Raw genomic sequence first — 25,871 nt, 5'->3', positions numbered from 1 at the left:
TAGCTTTGACCTTGTAAACATGGGTCTGTTCTTGTGTGATGATAATTATATCTCATGTCCTTCTTGCCAAAAAAACTAAGAAAAATCATTAAAAAAAGCTCAAATTATGATATATTCTTAGTAGCTATCATTTGACTGAGCGGGTAGGTGTCTCCATTTATCAGATAGTAATCACATATAGAAAACATTTCATGGTGTGCTTTATCCACAGCTAAGGACCACATTGTCAGGGAGAATTGAAATGTCTTTGTGTCAGCAGCGAGGCAAGAAACAATGGCAGACACTCTGAAATGTGGGAGCTTAGACGTGCATTAAAAGTTGTGACTAACAAAAGCAGCACAGTGCAATTGATCTAAGCTGTGTGCGAAGGCAGGACGTTGGGGAAATCAAAAGCTTCATTAAAGTTTTATACTATGTTTCTGTGCACTTGCAGTTTCATTTTGTGTGTCTATTTACTTAAGGGCCAAAACTGAGTAAAGTTGGACTCGCCCTGGGAGCTTGGATTGTAAAAGCTTTAATAACACAATTGTTGTGAGGGAAAAAAGTCTGTAGAACATAGACTGTCATCGTTTTATCCATGACATTAAATATGGGGGCAGCAAGGAACATATCTTTTTTAATTCCATAGGGATGTTATTTTATACAAGCTTAGATCCTTTTTTAAAGCACACAAATACCTTTGCTTTAACTATTTGAAGAGCAATTGAAAGATGTTATTAATAAGGTATTAGATATTAACAATGTGGAACTCTTTGTGACTACAGTGCTTGTCCGTTTAGAGTTATGTGAAGTGCTTTAGGATCTATTCTGTCTTTATCTGTCTCTCTATGTGTCAATCATCTACTATCTCCACATTCATAGTGTCACGACAGGATGACAGCAGATAGTCACTCTCTCTCTCTCTCTCTCTCTCTCTCTCACAAACATAAACACACACACACACACACACACACACACACACACACACACACACACACACACACACACACACACACGAAAACCCACTTCCAGGGCGCTTTTTCAGTTAGGATTCCCCCTGCACTGCAAAAGATCTGTACAAATAATACAGAGACAGACACGTACTGACATACACACACACACACACACACACACACACACACACACACACACACACACACACACACACACACACACACACACACACACACACACACACACACACACACACACACACACACACACACACACACACACACACAGCCACCATATAAAGAAATATCTGCCTGGTGCTGGCTTTCAGACACAGTGACTTGCCTGAACATCCAATCTGTCTGGACCTCACAGCCTAACAGAGTGACAGGACTGCGTTGTGTGTGTTTCTGTGTGTGTGTGTGTTATTATGAAATAACCAATGGAAATGACATAGAAAGGAAAGAAACATGTTTTGTTGTTTATATGAGCTTGAGTAACTAATAGACTCTCAGAGAATGGAGAATGGAGGAAGCTGCATTTCAGGAAATATAATGCCCTGCCTCTTCGATTACACAATTTTTTTTAACTAGAAACCAACACTGAAATAACAAGATTGACAGACAGGGAACAACTGAAAAGAAGAAAATTACAAATAGAGTAGAGAGAACATGAAATAGACAGAAGGTGGGGGAGAGGGAGAGGGATTTTAAAAGAGGAAATCAAACAGAGAGTTGCTGCTTTATTTGTTATCCTCTGTTATATTTACTGTATACACACACACACACACACACACACACACACACACACACACACACACACACACACACACACACACACACACACACACACACACACACACAAATACGCATATGTACGCAAATGTTCACAAATTGCAGTTTACAAAGGTACCTCACACAGAGACCCCTCACAGAACCAAGAGGCAGATCTCTTTGATAGGTTGCCTGTTAATGGCAGAGGCTCTGAGAGAGGCTGGTTGTAAGTCAGTGTCTAGTTTCCTGCTGGGCCTTTTGTCCCGATCTGTGGGTAGTCGTTTTATAAATGAGGTGTCCACAGTGAGACACTTCACAGAGCACAGGACTGAATCACTGAGAGCAAGAATAACAGAGACTCAAAAGTCCTTAACTGCAAATGCGAGTAACCAACTCAGCACAGTATAAGAAGTTCACATTTTATTTTATTTAAATGCTGGAATACTAAATAACATGTTTTATGACATGCACTGTGTGCAATCTTTTTGAGAGGATATGTTGATAACCGAAAAAACTTTTTTCCCAAACCCAAAACCTACAAATTATCAAATGTATGTAAATGTGTATAATTTTCCAAGACTACACATTCAATATATATCCAAAGTAACATACAGCAGCACTGACTAGAGACAGTTTTTTAGCACAGGTATCCTAAGAAATACACTCAAATGCATAGAATAAATAGCACAGTGTTAAAGCCTTTCAGCAAAGTCTGCAGCTTGGATTTGCTGTGGTTCATCCATGTGAAGATGATTTGATGAAACACCTTCAGTCACAAGTATTCACATGATATCTTCAGTGTCGTTCCCATTCTGACTCGCCCTTCTTTTGCGTCACATCAAGGCAAGGTTTCTGCACATTGTGACGTCAAAGCATGAAAAATGGTTATGTGACATCCGAGGAATGGGTTAATGTTCCCATGTCCTCGTTACTCACCTTCCATTCAAAAAAGGAAAGCTGTGCCATGACCGTTTTTTGTTTTGTTTTTTGGAGTCACACAAATCACCTATGTTTGTTTATGTGCCACTCTTTTCCCGGAGCTCTAACCTTCAAACTAGAAAAGAGCTGTGATGCTGTTCTGAGGCTGCACACATTCAGATTGAGGTCCAGATTTGTGTGTGTGTGTGTGTGTGTGTGTGTGTGTGTGTGTGTGTGTGTGTGTGTGTGTGGGTGTGCATGCATTTGCTTGTCTATGTGACACAGCCCTCGTGTGACAGCTGTGCCCTTTTCAATGGCACTCAAAAATCAAGCATGCTTATCCACACATTGTTTTCTTTAAAACGTCTGAACTAAGGATTTAAAAAATAAAATCCCTCTTTCCTTAATCACATACTGTAGGTCCCTGCTTTGCTCACAACTGAATTAAGGAACAAAGCACCTGCCCTCCCTGCTCACCTGTTTTCTATAGCTTGCAACATGCCTCTCCTGATAAGGTGCAGCAGGTTGGACACAGGAGAAAGGAGGTGAAGAACTGAGAAGGAAAAAAAGGAAAGGAGAGAGGTGACAGAGAAAGGCAGGAAAAAGGGGGGGGGGGAATCTACCCTGCTGTTTGCAGAAATTATTCCCATGATGTTTGAAGTCCGCAACATTCCAATTGGGCTGCACATAATTGGGATTACATACACACACAACTCTGGCCTGTAAGAGATAGAGGCAAGGGGCGAGGAGGAGGGGATAGAGAGGGAGGGAAGGTGATGAGGAGTGAAAGTGGCAGTGAGTTTTAGAGAGATGGCAGAAACCAAGGGAGAGCAGCCTCCATGCCTGTGACAGCAGCTGAAATCCTATCCACTGGAGGAAAAGGGAGATGACACTCCCATGAAGGAAATGCGCAGGGAAACGAGGCAAGTGGGGGGAAATAGATAAAAGTGACAGAAGAAATGTATAAAAATAATGTGTGAGAAAGTCACAGCCAGAGTTTGGAATGTGCAAAACGCACAGATTGTTTGGACATGTGTCCTCGTTAGAAGCCATGTTCAATAGGCAACTGTTTGGACAGTTTTGGTCAGTGTGGGTGGGAAATTCAGCCAACAAACAGCACTTGTTTACCCTTTTCTACAGTTGTGTCCCAGTTACCAAATCAAAACCCTGCCACACATTGCCAATGTTTTTCACAGAAAAGTCGACAACATCATACAAACTGAAGGTTATTTTATTCATGCATAAAAATGTGTGTTGTTGTAAAATTGTACTCTGTGGTGTCCTTGCTGTTTATTTCTTTGTGTGGCACAATAAGGCTGTAATGTACAAGTTTCAGGGGTGTGATAACCAATATTCTCCCACTGCAGCAATACACAGGTCTTCATGTTTTTTATCTTTTGTCTGTATTTTGCAGACCTTGACATACCTGTTCTCACGGTGCACCAGACCATCAGCGATGTGCGGGGCAGTTACTACCAGGAGAAGACTGTGTTCCTGCGCTGCACCGTCAACTCCAACCCTCCCGCACGTTTTATCTGGAAACGTGGGAACATGCTCATTGAACAGAGCAAGGACAATGGAGTAGACATCTATGAACCGCTTTACACTCAGGTAAACATGCACGCATACACAGGGCACACACACACACACAGCCAGGGTTACTGTCACTTCCAACTGTATACTCTCCTCTTTGAGAAATCCCCCTCAAATCTTTACCTACTGACTGATGTGCTTTTCCAAGTTTTACCCTTGCCTCAGTAAATCTCTCTCTTCCTTTTATTTTTTTGAGGGGCCAGGTTAGAACAATCCCTGTTTCATCATACATTTGGTGTTTCAGTTTCAAAATTAAGGGGGATGAAGGGAGAACAACTCTGTTCATCTCAGAATGCCACCAAAAAATGTGATTAAGGGTCACACTCTTGCCCCCAAGATTAAAAAAATAAATACATTTTTTTATGTCGGGATTATTGTATGCATTTCCATCTGGACTCACAGTAAACCAATATGAACTGAATGCACACATTACTTTTATTTTTAAGACCCCAGCAATATTGTAAATAGCTTATTTTGTAGACGGTGGTGAAAATGTTTGCCACCATTTTTTGTATTTTTTGTATTTCCCACACACTGTCTGTGTTCACCTCTATAGGATGAAGCTTGTCCTGAATCATTATGCAATATCACAGTCAGGTTATCAGCTTTGCTCTGCTCTTTATTTGATTGGGGAGGTTTATCAAATCCGTTCCAAACTCTCCGTCAGACATTATGCCACGTTCACTAAACATCATAGTCCTCATCATAAAGACCTTTTTTTCTTGTGACGTTGAAAGGGAAGCGTACTGTTTGAAAATACAAAAAGCATCAATCTGTATCAATCGTTAGCTCAACTGCTCTCTTTTTCTCCACTTATCGAAGCAACAGTCAGCCACAAAGCAGTGCCCCTCGAGTTCAATTAGCCAGCCAGCAGAGCTCTACCCCGGGCTTCCTGAGAAACTGTTGGCCCATCATTTACTGTAGCAGACTCACAGTTAGACACTATCAGACACAAATTCTTGATCTGAAAAATCAGGAGTGATGTTGAAAGCGATACGTGACTGCTGTGTGTGTGCGTCCGTATATCTTCATGAGAGGCACAAAAAAAGCAGCTGGAGTGCCGAGAGACATGCGTTTTATGAATATTGAGGGAGAGGATGGATGGATTTAGCCTTCTTTTTTGCATCAAAAATCAGTTCACTTTCATTTTCCTAATGGTTTCATGTGAAGCCATTTAAATGCATCATTCATATTACTCTATATGTCTATTTGAGATGCTTCAGTTGATAATCAGGCCATGTGAGACATGCAAACACAGTAGGATGTGTGGTTTTGTGTGTTCATTCGTGCGTTCATCTCAGTGAGTCTATGACCCTGTTTATCAGACTGCGGCTCATCAAAAATTGAAGTGACTTTTATGCAAGATTACAACCCAGTTTAGAAAGACTGAGCTTTCTCATTGATGTAATGGAATGGTTTATGCAATGGAAATGTGGTCATAGATTTATCTCTAGATTAATGTTTATACTCATAAAAGACTGTGTAAAAAATTGTTTTTTATACTTTTGATTGCTGATGCCATGTGTGTGTGTTTAATCCCATCTAGGGTGAGACCAAGGTACTCAAGCTGAAAAACCTCAGACCCAAGGACTTTGCCGATTACACGTGCCAGGTGTCAGTACGCAATGTGTGTAGCATCGAAGACAAGTCAGTCACCTTCAGGCTGACAAATGCCACATGTAAGTGTTTCTCTATTGTTTCTTTGAGATAACACCAAAGACAAAGTGTGTGCGAAGGCGTCAATGAGCTGTCACAAAGCAGAGATATTCCCTTTCTCTATTCATTTCCTGCTTTGACTTTTGCACTCTCTTATTTGTATATCATTTTCACATCTCACCTCTTACTTTTCTCCACATACTCTTTTTGTTTGTCTTGGCTCAGGAGGAGTATCTTGATATCAGTCTCTTCCTTTCATCGTTAAAATGTCTCCCATCTCTGCTTGTGCAGTATTCCCATTTCTCACTTCTTTCCACCTCTCTATCTCTCTCTTCCTTTCCTTATTTCCTGAGTTTTACCTTTACCCTTTTACTTTCCTCACAGGTTTGCCCTTAGTGTCTCTATCTCCTCGCCTGTCTTGTTTTCTGTCGCTGAGAGCTCATCTCAGGGCCGTCAGCTGTAATTCAGTTGTCACACTCCCTGTTATCTCCAATTCACTCTGCACTGCTCTGTCCATCTCCACGCCACCGCCCGGCAACTCTGTTACCTACGGCAATATTGTTGCCGTTGACAACCCTGTCATGTTTGTTATGGTCAGAGTGATACACCACAGGGAAGCCCCCTGCTTTTTCTATTATGTTTCTTTTCTCATCTTCTCTCATTTTCTACCTGCCTTCTTTTCTAAATACCAGCCAGTCTAAACATGTTTTTGTAAATCTTGCAGGACAGTTAAGTGCTATATAGTGCTTTTTTTCAATCCTCAGTTGTGTTTAATTCCTTGTTTTTTTTATTGGGAAGGTATTTGTTGTCAAATCATGCATCCTACATGCTTAAAATCCTTTTGAAGATACAAGTGCTCTTCAGGGCTTCTTATCTTAATCCAGTCTTTCTCATGGTCAGAGGGCCTGAAAAGATATGCCCTGAAAATGTGGATACAGCAAAGTTGAAAGTTTACAAAGCCATGTTGGATAAACTACCATCTTATATCTGCTCCCTGATCTCTCTGCGAATTGAAAGTACTTATTGCCTGAGATCGCATGCTGTGGTTTTATTAAATGTGCCAAGTGCTAGGACTGTCTTAGGGAAGAAAGCTTTTAGATGTGCAGCTCCACTAACATGGAACAGTCTGCAAAAAGAATGGAAAATTACCAAGCTAGTACCACTACATGTTTTTAAAGCTCGGTTGGATGCTACAAAATCAGATGCTGTTGGTACCTGTACTTGTGGTTACATATGTAAATTGTAATCCCTGTACATGTTGCTGTATGATGTCCTTTTGTTGTTCTGTTGTTTATGTCTTCTTGTGGAACCTACTGCTGCAGGTCTCCCTTGAAAAAGAGATCATTGATCTCAATGGGATTTTACCTGGATAAATAAAGGTTTTGAATTGAATTGAATTGAAATGCTTGCTTTAAAGGTGAGGTAGGTAAGTTTGAGAAACCGGCTCGAGATACACTTTTTGTTATATTCCATGGAATGCTCTTAACATCCCGATAGCAATGAATATCTGAAGTGCTTTGACAAATAATCCATAAAATAATGTCACCTGTGGAAGCCGTAGTACTGTAAAAAGCACGACCAATCATCTGAGCCGGCCCGGCTAAAGTAACTGGATGGCCTACCTGCCTGTCAGCCTTCCACCTGTGCACAAACTTATCTCGTGCCCTCATTGGTCATGTGTGCGTTCGTGTGTGTTGGAGGAGGGGCTCTAAGGAAGTGGCAGATTTGTTCCGGCTGTGTATTTTCAAATTCTAGCGCACTCAAGCTGGTTTCTCCAAAATTACCTTCCCCACCTTTAAGTGAACTGCGGCTTAAAAGTGAAAAAGCAACCTTTTGTCAAATATATAGCTTCTTTAAATCTCAAAACTTGTGGAAAATGAAATATGACAGTAATACTACCTTAATGGAATAGTTTGACATTTCTGGAAATATATGTATTTGCTCACTTGCCTACAGCTAGATGAGATGATAAACACTGTTTTGTGACATATGAAGCTACAGCTACACCTGTTGTTTCAGGGTTTGTTCCCCCTTTGGGCAAGATCAGAAACAAAGTTATAAGAAAGGCAAAAGAAAAAATCATTAACAACTCAATAATACACTTATTAAAAATACAAAGTTGTGTTTTGTAACGTTTTTATGACGACCACAAGTCACCATGAATTTCCTCATTCACAGACTTTGATCTGAAGTAAGTGTTCAATCAATCGGCCAATCGGCTTCTTTCAGAGATAAATGTTCCCAGGAGTCTTCTAAAGTGAGCTGAAGGTGGGAAAGATAAAATATACTCTGTGATAAAGTTAAGAGGAGGGGCAACAGAGTTTGGCATAACCGTGAAAGACTGAGCTAAAGAAACAAGTGGTTGCTTACAGATAAAGAAAGATGAGGAAATTAAAGTGTAGACTTGATGACAGAAAATGACAGATTTGATGAAAAGCCCTGGAAAATGGAGAGGCGCTAATGAATCAGCCTCAGGTGAATGGGACCTGCTTTTAATTAAGGCAGACAACACATGATAAATGAGATGATAAATGATTTTGATGAAAGAGAAATGCTTTTATCACAGTACCAAAACGGAACCCAAAACAAGAAGCTAACACTTATGGTTCAACAGATTAAAGCCACCTAAATGTCACGGCTCTGACCACATTTTTATTTATTTAACCTTTATTTAACCAGATAAAAGCATTGAGATAAAATCTCATTTGCAATGCTGACCTGGCCAAGAAGGCAGCAACGTTACACATAACACATAACACAAACATATAAGATACAGAGAACATAACTAAGAAAACAAAAGACAAAAAAGCAGTCACTACATTGTGCACATTAGGACAGTAAGAAAGGTGCACTACTTATTACTGCAAGAGCAGCTAGTGGTAAGGACTTCAGACAACTTCAATTTAAAACATGACAATGAGACAAGTGCCGTCAGTTTGAGGCGTGGTTGAAGGTCATTCCAAGACCAAGGACCATAATACTCCTTTTCCCAGCCTCAGTCCACACAGCAGGTGGAACCGTATCCAGGCACTGGATCTGAGGTTGTAAGAGTCACAAACTGAATGAATGTATTACCAAATAATATGTATATATTTTGTAAGATACTGTGGACTACTTTGAAGAGTTAAGTTGATTTATGACACTGAACCGATATTGCAAAAAAAGTAGCTTCAAATGATACATTAATTTGTACATGTAATGTGGGACTCGAACCAACAACACTTAGATAGAGAGTCTCATGTTCTACCTTCTAAGCTAACTGGGCTATTTTGCAATCAAAAATGCTAATGCTTTTGAACGTAAAAGTACATCTCCGAAGTATTTTGGTGTATACATAAGTTACAAATTCATCTGTGAACAAAAGCAGGAGCTGGGGGATGGAACGTGAATACATTATTATTTGATCCCTAAAGAGAAGGCATGATATATCTGACATACTTACTTAGGGGTAGGATAACTATAGGTTACTTACGTAACCCCAGTTCTCAGAGTAACATGTAGTGAGATGTCTCACTATGGGATGCGCCTCATCGCGGAGCAAACAGAAGCATCAATCTCATTACGCCAATCCTGATTGGCTGGTGATCTTGACGTCAGCGTCAGGGAATCCACCCCCTATAAGTAGCTTGCGCTACGTCGCATGCGTCATTCAAAATAAGCACCTCTTCTCGCTTCACCATAGCAAGGAGGGCCGTCTGGTGAGACATCTCACTACATGTTACTCTGAGAACTGGGGTTACGTAAGTAACCTATAGTTCTCATTCATAACACTCCGTTCGATGTCTCACTATGGGATATTGTAGCTCCCGTATTGCCAGACGAGCTTATCTCGAAATTCACCCAACCAACCAGAACTTAACAGGTAGAGCTCTGACTCAACAAGGTACCCAGCACTGCTCGGGCCACACTAGGAGCAGAGACGTCTAGCCTGTAAAAGCGGACAAAAGTGAGCGGCGAGGACCAGCTCGCTGCTGCACAAATGTCTTGGATGGAAACACCCTTGAACAAAGCCCAGGATGTAGCCAGACCACGAGTCGAATGAGCACGCAGACCCGAAGGTGCCTGCAAACCCTGACTCGTATAGGCCAAAGCAATTGCCTCCACAATCCAGTGGGAGAGCCGTTGCTTAGTAACGGGCTTGCCCTTCTGAGGGTTAGCCCAGGACACAAAGAGTTGGTCATTATGACGAAACTCTTTTGATCTGTCCATATAGGTGCGTAAAGCACGGACTGGACACAGCAAATCCGGCTGCTGTTCCCCGGAGGAACACAGCGGCGGAGGAAATGCCTCAATGTCAATAGACCTATCGCTAAGCCACGCCCCCTTTGAAAACTCGGACAAACAAAGCCGACCGTGAATGACTGTTGACAATGGCCGCGGGGGGAGTTCAAGTCAATGTTAGCAGTGGTGGTCACTACATTAAATCTATAACTATAACTGTCCTTGTTGGTCATAATTTTCACTGTTATGCACCTGGCTGACTGTTACGTTACCTTTTTTTGGGTGAGGGTCTGTGTCTTTTCGGAGCAGCACACACGAGAGCCCGGATGGGATCTGGATATTCCAGAGTTGGCTTCCCATCTCTGAAGTGCTTTGAGGTGAAAAGACAGTTAGCTAAAAACACCAGCTAACTAGCGAGGACGAAAAGTCAGACAGCAAACGTTGATGTTGATAACACTGTAGCTAGTTAGCTGGCTAACAAGTTGGCAGCTAACGTTAGTTAGCTGGGCTGGATATACGCTAGCTAGTTGGCAGTCAAAGTCAATCGTTAGCAAACTAATAGTTTGGTCTACGTTTCTAATACACGCCGTCAAATATTATGTCTTTATGAATTGACCTTACCTTTGAGCAATAATAAGTGTCCTTGGTAATTGTCTTCACATTCAGTTGTGTATGTGCTATGTGGTTGACGACACAGCATAATCCACCGCTTGCATTTGTTGAGTTTTCTTTTGGGCTTCGGAAAAGGTACGAAATATACTCCTCCATCCAGTCTTTTAGGGTACCTGGTGTCCGAATTACAGGTACCCCACGCACAGCGTTTCACCATCAGATATTAGCTAGATAATAAACATAGAAACTGAACTCTTCACAGTGGTTTCGATCACAGACGTCTGGTTTTGTTTTGATGCGCCCCACAAACGGCTTTTCTGGTGATGTCCGAGTTTTCTGCCAGGAGGGATTTTTGCTGTGATATGATTGGACAAATTCTATTTGGGGCGTGGTTTAGCGATAGGTCTATTGGGGTACATGAACCAACCACCTTAGGTAAAAAGGCAGGGTTGGGCTTCAACAACACTCTCGTTTGCCCTGGGGCGAACTGAGTGCATGAAGGATGTACAGATAGCGCATGAATGTCACTGACTCGCTTGGCGGATGCCAGGGCCAGTAACAGCACTGTCTTGAGTGACAAGTGCTTCATGTCAGCTTCTTCAAGGGGTTCAAATGGGGTTAGAGTGAGCCCATCTAAAACCACTGCCAAGTCCCATAAGGGCACCAGTGACCTGGAAACAGGGAGGAGCCTGTGAGCCCCTTTCATAAAACGGCAGACCAAAGGATGTTGGCTAGCCGTCTTTCCCTCAAAGCCCACATGGCATGCAGCAATAGCAGCCAGGTACACTTTGATCATAGAGAAAGCTCTGTGTTTATCAATTAAGTCCTGTAGAAATGATAAAATCACCCCGACAGGACATTGAAAAGAGATGTGTCCTTTTTGAAGGCACCACTCCTCAAACACCCTCCACTTACAGTCATAGAGAGACCTGGTGGAGGAAGCTCTCGCACTCTGAATAGTGTTTATCACCTTCTGAGGGAGTCCCACTGTATTCAGATTGTACCACTCACGGGCCAGGCCCATAGTGTCAAGTGCTCTGGGTGTGGGTGAAAGATCACCCCCCCCCCGCCTGAGACAGTATGTCCCTGTGTAGTGGGAGCTGCCATGGCTGCCCGCACAGCAGCTGATATATCTCCGCCAGCCAGTACATTGCGCCAGTGCGGAGCTATCAGGATAAGTGTGTGGCGTTGTTCCCTCACTCTGGCCAGAGTTGGGGGTATCAGAGCCAGGGGTGGGAACATGTACAGAAGGCCCGGAGGCCAAACGTGCGTGAGCGCGTCCACGCCTAACGGTGTGTTTAAATCGCGCATTGAAAAGAACAGCTGACATTGAGCATTTTCTTTTGATGCGAACAGATCTACCGCGGCTCTGCCGTAACGCAACCACAGCTGACTCACAATCCTTGGATGTAGAGTCCAGTCTGCATATAGTGGTGCACCTCTGGACAGTAGATCTGCCCCGAGGTTCATCACTCCTGGTACGTGTGTCGCTCTCAGAGAGAGGAGACGTCTGCCGCTCCATAAGATCAGTTTGCGTGCCAGCATGTGTAACTGGAGAGAACGCAAACCCCCTTGGCGGTTTATATACGATATTGTGGTCGTGTTGTCTGTCCTCACGAGGACATGATGTCCTCTGAGAAAAGGCAGAAAGCGTTTTAGGGTGAGGAACACCGCTAAAAGCTCCAGGTAATTTATGTGCGCCCGCTGGAGGTCTCTGCTCCAGAGACCCCTCACCGGACGACCTTCGTAAATACCTCCCCAGCCTGTCAGACATGCGTCCGTGGTGACCACTTTCCGTGAAAGGACAGCACCCATAGGCACACCTCGTACTAGAAAAGTCGGGTGCAGCCAGTGGCGCAGTGCCATTACGCATTTCACAGTAACCATTACTCTCCGCGCGCCATGACGCACGGGGTTTAGTTTTAGAGCGGCTACCCAGTGCTGAAACTCCCTCATGTGTAAGCATCCCAGACGTATGACCAGGATGGCTGACGCCATGAGCCCCAGTAACCGCAGGCATGATCTGAAGAGAACATGTTTGCGCAGCTGGAAATGAGCGAGACAAGCTCTGAAAGCGTTCACTCTTTCCGCTGACAGGCGGGCTGTAAAGGGCACCGAGTTCAGGTGTAAACCCAGGAAGAGTATAGTCTGCGCGGGGCACAACATGCTCTTCTCTGTGTTTATTATGAAACCCAGGTTGAGCAGGTGCTTTACGAGGACATTTGTCTGCGTAATAGCCTCCTGCTCCGACTGTGCGAGAAGCAGCCAGTCGTCTAGGTAGGTCGCCAGGCGAATACCCTGTTGTCTTAACGGGGCTATCGCGGCTTCCGTACATCGTACAAACACTCTTGGACTGAGAGACAGACCGAAGGGAAGTACTCTGTATTCGTAACAGATCCCCTGAAATGCGAACCTCAGATATTTCCTGTGTGGGTAATATACTGGGATGTGGAAATACGCATCTTTCAGGTCGACTGATGTAAACCAGTCGTTTTGTCGCACGAGACGCAGCAGAGATGTGTGAGTGAGCATTCTGAATTTGTATATTTTTAGATATTTGTTCAGAACCCTCAAATCTAGTATTGGCCGAATCCCGTTCAGTGAGGTAAAGGTCTCTGAGTGTTTAGATAGTTCACTTTAGTCTAAGTTATATCAGTGGGTCTCAAACGTTTTGATCACAATTTATGTAAACACGTATTTTCAAGGCACTCCTTTATAATTATTGGGATAAACAGGTTTGAAATCATTCCAATGTATACTATAGGACAGTAAACCAAAAATATCCTTTAAAACTGGAAAGATAAAAACAAATGCATAAATAAATAAATGTTAAGCTAAAATAAGATATGAATGAACAACAAAAATAAAATAAGTTACATTAATTTGTTATTGGCTATGGTAGGTTATTGGTTATGTTCACATACTTATTTGATTACATCCACTTGTCTAAGATGACAACAGAGACTTTCGACCCAAAACCAGCTGTTGACTTGTGGATGCAAGCAGCTAATCACAGACTCAACCAGAGAGAAAGAAGTAGGCCTACATCATCAGCTACCATGTCTGACAGAGAGGAAGACAGTGAGGAGAACAGTCAGGAGGATAGTGATGACAGCTTGTAGAATTACTGGTCGTGCTAATGTTGTCTTGTGTTCACCTCTGCATGTGTGTTCTGTGTTCACCTCTGAATTTGTGTTCAGCGCGTGTGTCTGGCAAATAAAGTCAAGACCCCCTCAAAAGTTACGGTTTATTTCATTTTAAGGATGAGCACCAAGCAACATCTCCAGGTGCTCCTTTGAGAACCAGGGCAAAACAGTTATGTGCACAGCTGGATATAGCCCTCTTTTCTAGAAGTGAGAGGATCTCTCTCTCTAGAATATGGGCTGACTCTCCTTGGGCTTGTGAATACAGAATGCCCGAGAAGCGAGGGGGGGTGACAGCGAATTGGAGTCTGTAGCCCCGTGTTACTGTCTTGAAAACCCAAGCAGATGTTGTGAGCATCTTCCACTGTATGCTCCTTAGAGCCAGCGGAGATGTCACGTCTCTTCCCCTCTGAGTCTCTATTTGTTGTGTTATGGGGCCCTCTAGTGTCTGAACATGGTGGTACCCCATTTCGACAATCCCCACCGACACTGCGCATGCGCGTGACGGTGGTTTCTTCACAACCCCAGCCGGCACTGCGCATGCACGTGACGGTGGTGCCTTCACAGACCCGTCTATTATCCGCCTTTTGAGAGAGGCCGTAGCTGCTCTCAGAAGGGGAACAGTTGACGGACTGTTTATTGTTTTTATTGTTTTTCTTTTCATTTTTTTTTAGCTGCGCCCTTGGCCTGAAGCCTGGATGCGTCAGCGGAAAATGGTTTGAAACAACAACAATATTGTGACATGTGTTTTTGCAGACTTGAGGATGGCGTTGAGGCATCTCTCGAGGTAGCGGGAACACACCTAGAGCTGGGGAACCGTGGACTTCCAGCTCTGTCACATAGGGGAGAAGGGGGGGCTGTCAGGCCGCCCGCTTCTTCTTCCTCGACTGCTGGCCGAAATTCTGGGTTGGCTGCGCCTGGGCTGCAGCCGGAACCGGAGATTTTCTAGGCCAACTCGCCCTTGTCTCCTGCCTGGGCTGGGGACTCGGGGCGGGCTGCGACCTCCGCTGTTTTGGTACTTTGAACCAAACAGGGTTCGAGGCACATTCGAAGGACTGCTGCTGTGAAGGCAGTGGCTGGACCCTTCGAGGGAGACAGAGGTGGAGGGCCTCGTCCTCCTTCTTTTTCGACCCGCATCTCCTCTGCATGAAGGCGAGAGCGGAGCCGAAAATCCCCTCGGGAACGATGGGCATGTCTAGCACATCCTCCTTTTCCCGGTCTGGGAGGTTGGTGAGGTTGAGCCATCTAGCTCTTTCCTGCACCACCATGATCCCCATTGCCTTGCCCGTGGCCTGGATGGCGCAGGGTTGAACACGGAGACAAATGTCTGTGATCGCGGCCATCTCGTCCAGAACGGCCGGTCCAGGATTGCTTGACAGATCCTCGCAGAGCTCCGCTTGGTATGCGGTTAGCAGCGAGGAAACGTTCAAAGCCCTGGCGGACAACGCTGCGGCTCTGTAGGACTGTTCAGTCATGGTCGACTGGAATCGGTCCGCCTTCGCTGGCAGCGTGGGGTTCCTGCTTGGTGACGGGACCAGCCTCGGTAGGAGGTGGGCTGCCACCAGCGGTTCCATAGGCGGTATAAGGAGCAGGCCGAGCTTCTCCATACCGTCACAGTGTAGGGAGGAGGCACCCTGGATTGGGGCCTTGTTGCTAAAGGGCCGGTTTCTCCACGAGACCGACACCTCATCCAACATCTCCGGGAAGACCGGAAGGAGTTGCCTCTTTGTCCTCGTTGCTTGGGGAAAATGTTTCCCCTCGTAACGGGACTTGGAGGTCTCCTTGGCTATTTCGGGCCACGGGATGTCTAGTCTGGACGCGGCACGCTGACACACGGCCTGCAGTTCCATGCTCAGACAGGGCGAAGCTGGTGTGCTATCGCCCGGGAGAGCAGCCATCGCTCCCGGCTTTGCAGCCTGAGCCGATGACACGAAGATATCGTGTTCTTGCTCATTGAATCAGACAGGAGGAACTCAGAGGCACCCTCTTCGTCCTCCATATAATCCAATTCCAGGACATCCTCCGCGGCGAAATCATGGTGAGGTCCAGCCGGGAGCCCCAGCTTGGTAAAGCGTGGGGCTCCGTTCTCGCGTCTCTGGCCGCCACCGGGTCCCAGCCTGACACGGCGCGGGACTCCGGTTCCGCAGCTGCCGCTCTTGATGAGCCCCAGACCGACACAGTGCGGGGCTCAATCTCTGCGGCGGACGCCCCCGCGTCTTGATTGCCAGCCGGCAAATCAGCGGACATGAGGGGGTCCTGTCCCGACAAGCTAGCTTGGCGTGCTAACCGTCGGTGGAGGCTCTTTACGGTGAAGCGGGCACGAGCACGGCCAATCACGGGAGAACGAGCCGGGGTTGTCAATAGCCTCCTGGGCGTGTTCCAGCCCGAGGCAGGACGAGCAGACCTGGTGTGAGTCTGTGCCTGATATTTTCAACCCGCAGCTGCAGAGCCGAGCCTCCGAGTCCCTGACTCCTCTGGTGTGAGGGAGAGAGGCGTCCATCTTGTTCGCCGCGTGGCGTGGAGAGGACCCGCTCGTAACAGGTACGTTGTCGAGAAAAAAAAAATTCTTCCAACCTGTCCTTAATCCGGAGAAAAAAGGACGGTGTAGATTTTTTTCTCAAAGAATATTAACTGGTGTGTTAATATTCTTTAATCTTTTCCTCTGTGAGAGAAAAAGAAAAAACATCCTCGCTACTGTGGTGTCCGTAGTGAGGGAAAGCAAGCTAGCAACAGGTGTGTTGCTAGCTTTAAAAAATCAAAACCTTACCTTAATTTCCGAGGAAAGAAACGGCGAGGTCGATTGTAATACTAACTGGTGTGTTAGCATTAACAGTCTTCTTGCGAAGCAGAAGAGTAGCCGGAAAGCGCCCGTCGACCGAAAGTTAGCTTTGGGTTCAGTCTAGTGATGGCAGTTTGACACTGAAGCTTCGAACGGAGCTTCAACCCTGGACTTCCTATTCCATAGAAGCAGTGCTTCGAAGCTTGCTTCAAATCACGTGACATATGACGTACGAAGCAGCAACTGCTTCATTTCCTGAATGAATCACTTGACTGGTTCGCGGTCCATTCACGCGATTCAATGCACTGCCTCGTCTCGATTCTGACAGGTTGAAACAGTTTCAAATTTGAGCGCTTCAACACTTTGTGACCGCTCTAAACAATGCGCAATGTGTGGGTTGTTGTCGTAGTTTGCGTTGTTGCTGTTGAGTTGTTGTTGGTATTGCATTTGATATCATTATAGAGCAAGCCAGGAAGAAAGATAGGTCGTTCTGGCTCGGGAAACACTTCGAAATGTGGAGAAGTTGTGAACAAAAAGACAATTATCAGTAATATAAAAACAGTTAAATATTTCAAGGAATAGATAGCCCAGTGGGTACAGCCGGCGGCCCGAATGCGGCGATGTCATCAGCTCAGCTGGTTCAAAGCCCGGAATGGATGTATTTTAATCATTTATTTTCAACTTTAATAACTGATAAAAGGCCCTCTCCTCCCAAAAAAATGTCCAGCACTCTCTAGTCTCTTCTCAATAACCCAATAGACACAATTATCAATCTTTAATTGCAAATAGAACATGATATTCAGTCTTAGTGTGTGTGTGCATCGCATATTTTTCAAGGCAAAGATACGTTAAACCCACTGCAGCCTTGCACTTAGCCAGGAGAGGTCGCTGTAACTGAAGCTTCGAGAAATGAACCTATTTCCGACACAATTGTCCAAGTGGTTCGACGCTTCATTCAAAGCTTCATTTTGCCATCACTAGTTCAGTCTGTGGACTGTTAAGCTAGCCCGGCTACCATCGAGATGTGCTCTGAAGCGAGAAGAGGTGTTTGAATGACGCATGCGACGTAGCACAAGCTACTTATAGGGGGTGGATTCCCTGACGTGATATGTGCTCTTCACTCTCATCCCCTCTGTTTTCCTGTCTCCTCTCTTGGACTCCTGTGGTTGAGATCAATTGGGTGCAGTCAACATTCACACACATGGAAAACCAAGCAGACAGATCCCCCCCACACACACACACACACACACACACACACACACACACACACACACACACACACACACACACACACACACACACACACACACACACACACACACACACACACACACAGCCACCATAGACAGAAATATCTGCCTGGTGCTGGCTTTCAGACACAGTGACTTGCCTGAACATCCAATCTCTCTGGACCTCACAGCCTAACAGAGTGACAGCACTGCGTTGTGTGTGTTTCTGTGTGTGTGTGTGTGTGTGTGTGTGTGTGTGTGTGTGTTATTATGAAATAACCAATGGAAATGACATAGAAAGGAAAGAAAGGAAAGAAACATGTTTTGTTGTTTATATGAGCTTGAGTAACTAATAGACTCTCAGAGAATGGAGAATGGAGGAAGCTGCATTTCAGGAAATATAATGCCCTGCCTCTTGGATTACACAATTTTTTTTAACTAGAAACCAACACTGAAATAACAAGATTGACAGACAGGGAACAACTGAAAAGAAGAAAATTACAAATAGAGTAGAGAGAACATGAAATAGACAGAAGGTGGGGGAGAGGTAGAGGGATTTTAAAAGAGGAAATCAAACAGAGAGTTGCTGCTTTATTTGTTATCCTCTGTTATTTATCTAATGAGCGTATTTTGTTGTTCCCCACTGAGATCCCTTTTGTCCTTGTGGCGTCAGTCGCTGCTTAGATTAGATCCATCCAACTAGGTCATGCCATCACCGCTGATTCACCGCGGTGGGACAAGGGGATTGATTGATTTTTATATCATAATCCCACTCTGGGATTTGAGTATGGGGTTTCTGCCCTCCAGTAACTGCTGACAGCGGCTACATCCTCTTCCCCTGCCTCTCGTAAAAGAACATGGGGCAATGTTCTGATGTTATTTTAAGTGGTGTGGCACAGGGGGGGGTGCAGCAATGACACAAGTAAAGACACATGAAGGGATGAATGAAAACAGTAGATTTCCTTGGATTGACTTCCACCATATCTGAATGTGGATTTTATCTTGATTTTTAATAATGAAAATATGCACAAGGAAATTAAAAACCAGATCACCAATCAATGGGTAGAAAGAAGGGGGTAATCATCGTCGTTTTAATTTAATTAAAAAACTATTACTGAATCATTAATCTGGTGCTATATGTTTTCTAGTTGTGAGCTCCTTCAGCGGTCTAGCTTTGGTATTATATTAAAATCATAAAACAGCTAGGTGTCATGAGTGTGTGTTATCACTTTAATCAAAATGTGCAATGAAAAACAGCTGCTCCCCATAAAGAAATACATCAGACACTTTATGAAGTTTCCGAGAACTGATTAACTTAAATTGAAAACTCTTCATCATCACTGTATACACCAATAAAGATATTTGTTCCTTTTCTGTTTACTTAAATGGAAGAAAATGCCAAATCACAGAAAAAAATAAACATTGATACAAAAAAAAAAATCTCTATAATGATGGCGGAAGGTATGTTGGAAAAGAGAAGCAAACGCACCATGATTTAAAGCTAACGCAAAGCTCTGAGCTAACTGTAAATCTGAGTGAGGGAAGAGTTGATTCAGTCTTTTATTGATTACTGTAACTCTTACTACAATATACCTTGACAATAATATGACAGTCATACAAGTGTGTAATATATATGATGAGATCAATACGTGACAAATCCTATTACGTATGAATTCCCCCTTGAAAAGTTGAGGATCGATGGGCAATCTGCAATAACCCTCAGTACTGTAAAACCTCTGTGGTAAAACATTGTACTGTGCAGTCGCTTTTATGTGAGGCTATAATCCCTGCCTGAGAGTGGTCAAGTCGAAAGGAGAGAATTGAGAAAATAATAGAAAAATTATAGGGACAAGAACAAAACACTCATTTAACATGATCTAAAAACATGGATTTATTTTAAAATGGTTATGTGTTCATTTGTTAGTGCTTCATCTCATAATAATAGCACCAACAGATGTGTGTCTGGGCTGTATGGATGTCAGTTAAAGCCCCCTGCAGGAACTGTTACACTCTTAAGTTCCTAAACGTCTCCACCAGGACTTTTCTCCACCAGTCTCAAATCCAGTCTGGGTGGGGATCAGGGTGGGGATATACAGCCAGACCACTGGCGAGAATCAATTTGCTTGTAAGGCCGCTTTGAGCGTTTTTTGTGAAGTAACCAGAAGGGGCTTCAAGAATCTCAGAATGTCAGTTCATTGCCCTCAGTATTTAACCTTTCTAGTTTCACTTAAAGAGTTACATGCCCTGCATTCTACAAATGTTTGACACCAATTGCAATATTTGAATTGGCAATATTGTTTGCATATTGAACTTCAGAGCCTGGCTAATGATAAATATATCAACCGGAAAAAAATGTTTTCCATGCGGACAATTCTACATTGCATTTACTTTGTCAATTATGATCAATAACTGTTGGGTAATTTGTATTTGTGTTCCTGTAAATGCATACGCTCGCAGGTGTCCAATTCCTTTCCTCCTGTGGTGTTCATTTTCATCTACAGTAATTGCTTGCAAGCCCTTTACAGACAGCTGATGTTCACATACTTTCATCAATATCCATTCACTGTGGATGTAAATGCTCATGGCTCAGTTTTCTAGACAGTGAAGAGCAAAGACTACACACACACACACACACACACACACACAACACACACACACACACACACACCCACACACACACACACACACACACACACACACACACACACACACACACATACACACACACACACACACACACACACACACACACACACACTCAGCTATACACCATTATTCATTTAGTTTTTTTCATAAATGTTCTCTTAGTCTTCTGTCTTAAACATTTTTTTTTTACATTTACATTTAAAAATAGCTTACATTGTCTGTTGTTTTTTGTGATTGTCTTGGTTTTATTTTGTGTTGCCTCAAAGCAGTGTCCTCATTTTTTATTGCATATTATATCATTCCTAAATACATATAATACCTCAAAGTCAGAGTAAAGTGTTGGGCATATTGCAGTGGATTCCAAATACATACATCTCCCCACCATGCCTCAGGGTATCATGACTGCATGGAAGTAATAACCACCAATGCTCCATTTTCAAAAATAAAAAACCTGAATCATTTTCTTGTGTTGGCACCAGAATCTTTTTGGTTGCTTTCGACAATCCTGCTGCCTCAGCTTATTTAGGAGTGACTTAAAGTTCCATGTAATGTTCATTTGTATGAAATACACGCAGCAACTCACACCTCTATCCAAATCAACATTTTTATTTCCAACTGATTTCCCCCAATAACCCGACTTTACCTTAATCTGAAATCAGTGAGCATGAGAGGAAGCAAGTCATCGAGAGTGCAGTGAACAAAAAACGCAAAAAGAAAGAGAACCAGGTTTATAGACAGGAGGAGGTTGATATTAAAGATACAGAGGTGACAAACTGACTGCAAGGAAAGGGAAGAGGGGGAGTGAGGGGAGTGTGAATGTGGAAGAGAGAGGCATTTGTTACCTGGTTGTAAACCGCTGTGCTGCACATAAATCCCATTACTTTGGGAAGAGCGCTGGCTGATCCCACCGTTACCGTCACCCACACATCCCCTGGAAATTGAAGCTATAATTTTTAAAATTCTTGCTTCACAGATAGCGATCTTTCTTTTATTTTTTCTTCATCCCAGATTTTGTCATTTTGCCTTTTCTGCTCTTAGAATTTCAATTTGTTTATTCATGTATTCATTTGTAGCCTTTGTTTATACTGTTTGCCTTATAAATCACCTATAGCTCATTTAGAATCCAATTAACCTGACTTGCAAATGTTTTAAATTCATGTAGAACACCAGGGCCCTCAGAGGAAAACCACATGAGCTGCATGCATACACTCGTTGATTAATGGACTTCAAAATGCGGGTATAATCAATTATGACAACATATAGGGCTTCAATATATTCCCAAACGCCCTGATACTCTATTTTATTCTACCTGTATTTAACAAAGAGCTTCACCGTTTCCATGGAGGATTGTTGAATACACTGTACTTAGAAAGCTCTTCAGACCTACGGGGGTTTACTCTCATAGCGTTCTGATTTGATAAAATGAAGGTGGACAGCGCTATTTATGCGCTGATTGCAGTTGTTACACAAGAAAAGTGTCTTGTCAGCTAATCACTAGTGAGGTTAGCTAAAGAGCTGTCCCATTAGTGAGAGTATTTGCATGAACAATTGTTGTCACCCATGTAAATGAGTAGAAGGGTGTCTGGGTGTATGTTGGAGAATAAGCGTCTGTAAATAGTTGTTGAGCCTCTCTGCACCTCTTTCATTATGGCGATTGCAATCTGTTAAAAAAGGAGATTAGTTGAAGGGATGAACTGACCAAAGTCTATTAGAGGAATGAACTGCTTCCTGTACTCTGGGGTCGCTCTCTCACTGAGGATTAACTCTCTCTCAGGTCGATTAAAGCCTGGATTCTCCTCTTTGGGTCTTCCAGAGTAATTTAAAAGAACACGAGTACACTTCTTCAAATAGCTGGAATATAAATATTTATATGTTATGTACAACAATTTTTTTTTTTAATTATTTATTTTACCTTTATTTAATAGGTCTCGTTGAGATTACAAATCTCTTTTTCAAGAGAGTCCTGGCCCAAGAATGGTAACAGCACAGTTTCAGACAGTTTTACAGTTACACACAATTAAAAAAACACACAATCACAACACAGTCATACACCAAGTTTAGCCAAAGCATTTACAGACACAGCGGCCTGCTTCAAGGTCAGTTAAAGTTGCTTTGAGTGTGTTTAATGAGACCAGCTCTCTGTGTTTCAGCTCAGTTTGAAGCAGGTTCCAAGCTTGAGGGGCAGCGTAACTGAACGCCCTTTTCCCAAGTTCAGTACGGACCTTTGGTACAGTTCAAAGGAAAAGGTTCTCGGAGCGAAGCCGATAAGATTCTGTGCATTTTCTGTTTATGTACATCCTTAGATAAGGGGGAAGATTCAATTCAATGTGATTCATGGTAAACAGATGTTTTGTTTAAAGAAAGGAAACACTTTTTAATAAGTGTACACACGTCCATGCTTACATAATGTATGACTAACTAAATGAATTGCTCAAGGGAACATAATGGTTAAAAACACAGTCATTAATATTGTATCGTCCGAGTAATAGCTTAATATTTACAATAGTATTTCATTTTTTAATTCCTAGGATAATCCCTCACTCTAAATTATGTATTAAAAATGTTGGACTATTCAATATCTTACAAACAATTGGCTTCTAATACATGTAAACATATTTAATCGAGTATTAGTAATTGGATCAGTTATTAAAAAAGAGTGTGTTTTGATAGACATTTACTTTATACGACGATGTGATCATGATAGATCCTGCATGGAAAATCATGCATAGATCCACAAGAATGAATACATTACATTGCATTTAGCTGACGCTTTTGTCCAAAGCGACTTACAACAAGTACATTCGACCAGGAAGACACAACCTTGAAGAAAACAGAATCATATAAGTATATCAGGTTTCATAGAGCCAAACATTTCAAGTGCTACTCAACTGGCTTTAGGTAATCCAGTCCTTTATTGGTATAAAAGTGCTTCGTTAATCGTTCTAACGCTCGAAGTGGAGTCGAAAGAGATGAGTTTTCAGTTTGCGCCGGAAGATGTGCAAGCTATCTGCCGTCCTGATGTCAATGGGGAGCTCATTCCACCATCTTGGAGCCAGGATAGCAAACCCACGTGTTTTCGCCGATGGGAACTTGGGTCCCCCTCGCAGCGAGGGCGCAACGAGTCGTTTGGCTGATGCAGAGCGTAGTGCACGCGCTGGGGTGTACGGTTTAACCATGTCCTGGATGTAGGAAGGGCCAGATCCATTCGCAGCACGGTAAGCAAGTACCAGTGTCTTGAAGTGGATTCTAGCAGTTACCGGAAGCCAGTGAAGGGAGCGGAGGAGCGGAGTGGTGTGGGAGAATTTAGGAAGGTTGAAAACCAGACGAGCCGCTGCATTCTGGATGAGCTGCAGAGGTCGGATGGCACATGCAGGTAGACCAGCCAGGAGGGAGTTGCAGTAGTCTAGGCGTGAGATGACGAGAGCCTGGACCAGAACCTGAGTCGCTTTCTGTGTCAGCTGGGGACGTATCTTCCTGATGTTGTAAAGCGTGTATCTGCAGCAGCGGGTTGTAGCAGCGATGTTTGCAGTGAAGGACAGGTTGTTATCTAGGGTCACACCCAGATTCCTTGCAGTCTGAGTCGGGGAAACAACTGAGGTGCCGATGTTGATTGTCAGGTCAAGAGTTGGACAATCTTTTCCCGGAAGGAAGAGCAGCTCAGTCTTGTCAAGGTTGAGTTTGAGGTGGTGAGCAGACATCCACTGAGAGATGTCAGCTAGACAAGCAGAGATGCGTGCGACGACCTGGGTCTCTGAGCGGGGAAAGGACAGAATTAATTGGGTGTCGTCAGCGTAGCAGTGGTAAGAAAAACCATGCGGGCTAATGACTGATCCGAGCAAATACAAATACAAATATGGAAAGAGACACTGAAAGACATTGAATATGCTATTTTGCACATATTCAAACTAGTAAAATACACATTGAAATGTAACATAAAACATCTTTTTCTTTTTGAAATTGGCAGTTGGCTTCAGAAAAAAAGATGAGTAGTTAGAAAATATATCTTTGACCGTCTTAGCCCTGTTTTCAAGAAGGATCAGCAACTGACCTTTGAACTTCCTCCTAATCTGCTGACTGCAGAGGTGCTCAAATAAGACCTCAAATGTGTAAGGAAACACAAAGTGTAGCCTACCTGCTATGATAAAAAAGCTTAATCCGAATATATACTGTACAGTTAGCCCTGTGTAATGTTTTATTAAGAACATAGAATAGGCGCTTTCACACCGGAGTACTTTTCCCATTTTAGTTCCGATATAGTTCTGAAAATGTGCATTCACACCAAAAAAATCCGGAACTAGAACTTAGTTCATGAGAACCTTTCCACCCCCTTTTTAGTCCCTGCTAGAGAGCAGGGACTTTCATGGGAGAAAAAGGTTCACATTTCTGATTGGCTGGGTGGATTGCAAACCACGCCCCGTAAAACTCCCAAAAAGTTTTGTGAAGCCGCCATTTTATTTGCTCGCATTAACATTATTAGCATTAGCCCAGCACACCAACGGAGAGAGACTAACTTATGGCAACACAAAATAAAATGTGGGAGCGGTGGAGTGATGAGGAGGTGTTGGCGTTCTGGCGATTTACTCGGAAGGCTTCCCAACAGCTTCTACTGAAGCCAGTCCCCAACTCCGGGGACTTCCGGCCGGGAACTTCGGGTGGCAGTATAGATGAGAGTAACACCTACGTCACTTCCGGGCAAAAATTACGGCCCCACCCACTTTTGGGGGAAAACAACGCTGTCATTTGAATGGCAATAAATACATTGAATTGAATACAAATTCTGAAGTTTTTGCCAATCCGATCAAATTTTTTGGAAAACCGTGGATTTTTGGATCTTCAAAGAGCTCGATTACGATGGCCAGTCAGGCAAACAATTACATTCGATCATTGGAAATCGACAATCGGTCTCGATATATGGTTAAATTAAAATCAGTAGGCGAGGCTGTAATTTCTCCAGCTGTTACTCTCATGAGCGAGGCGGAACATAATAGTTTTATCATGCCAAAAAGCTGCTGTGTCGTTTATTGCACCTCAAATATTTAAAAAATCAAGAGTTCAGTGTTTCTGTACTTCCTCTAAGAAGAAAGGACAGTAAAGGAAGAGCTCTGTGGCTTCAGGCTCGATCGCCATTCAAATGACAGCGTTGTTTCCCCCAAAAGTGGGCGTGGCCGTAAAGTGACGTAGATGTTACTCTCATCTATGAAAATCGATAGCCTACTGCTATATTTAACCATATATCGAGCCCGATCGTCGATTTCTAATGGCTTAATGCAATTGTTTGCCTGTCTGGCCATTGGAATCGGGCTCTTTGAAGATCCAAAAATCTCCGGTTTTCTTACATTTCTGATCGGATTGGCAAAAACTTCAGAATTTG

At 43.4% G+C, this 25,871-nt stretch overlaps 1 protein-coding gene across 2 annotated transcripts in view; it reads left to right on the top strand.

The window, feature by feature from the left end:
- Nucleotides 1-25,871, top strand: part of LOC117556709 (MAM domain-containing glycosylphosphatidylinositol anchor protein 1) — a 198,876-nt gene that overhangs the window by 107,663 nt on the left and 65,342 nt on the right. For both annotated transcript variants that reach the window (XM_034232201.1, XM_034232200.1), the window contains exons 5-6: nt 4,036-4,232; nt 5,761-5,893. In XM_034232201.1, the coding sequence (XP_034088092.1) occupies nt 4,036-4,232; nt 5,761-5,893 (330 nt within the window). The remainder of the gene's footprint in view (nt 1-4,035; nt 4,233-5,760; nt 5,894-25,871) is intronic.

Source organism: Gymnodraco acuticeps, unplaced genomic scaffold (assembly GCF_902827175.1).
Source record: "Gymnodraco acuticeps unplaced genomic scaffold, fGymAcu1.1, whole genome shotgun sequence".
NCBI lineage: Eukaryota > Metazoa > Chordata > Actinopteri > Perciformes > Bathydraconidae > Gymnodraco > Gymnodraco acuticeps.
This window is presented reverse-complemented; position numbering and strand designations above follow the sequence as displayed.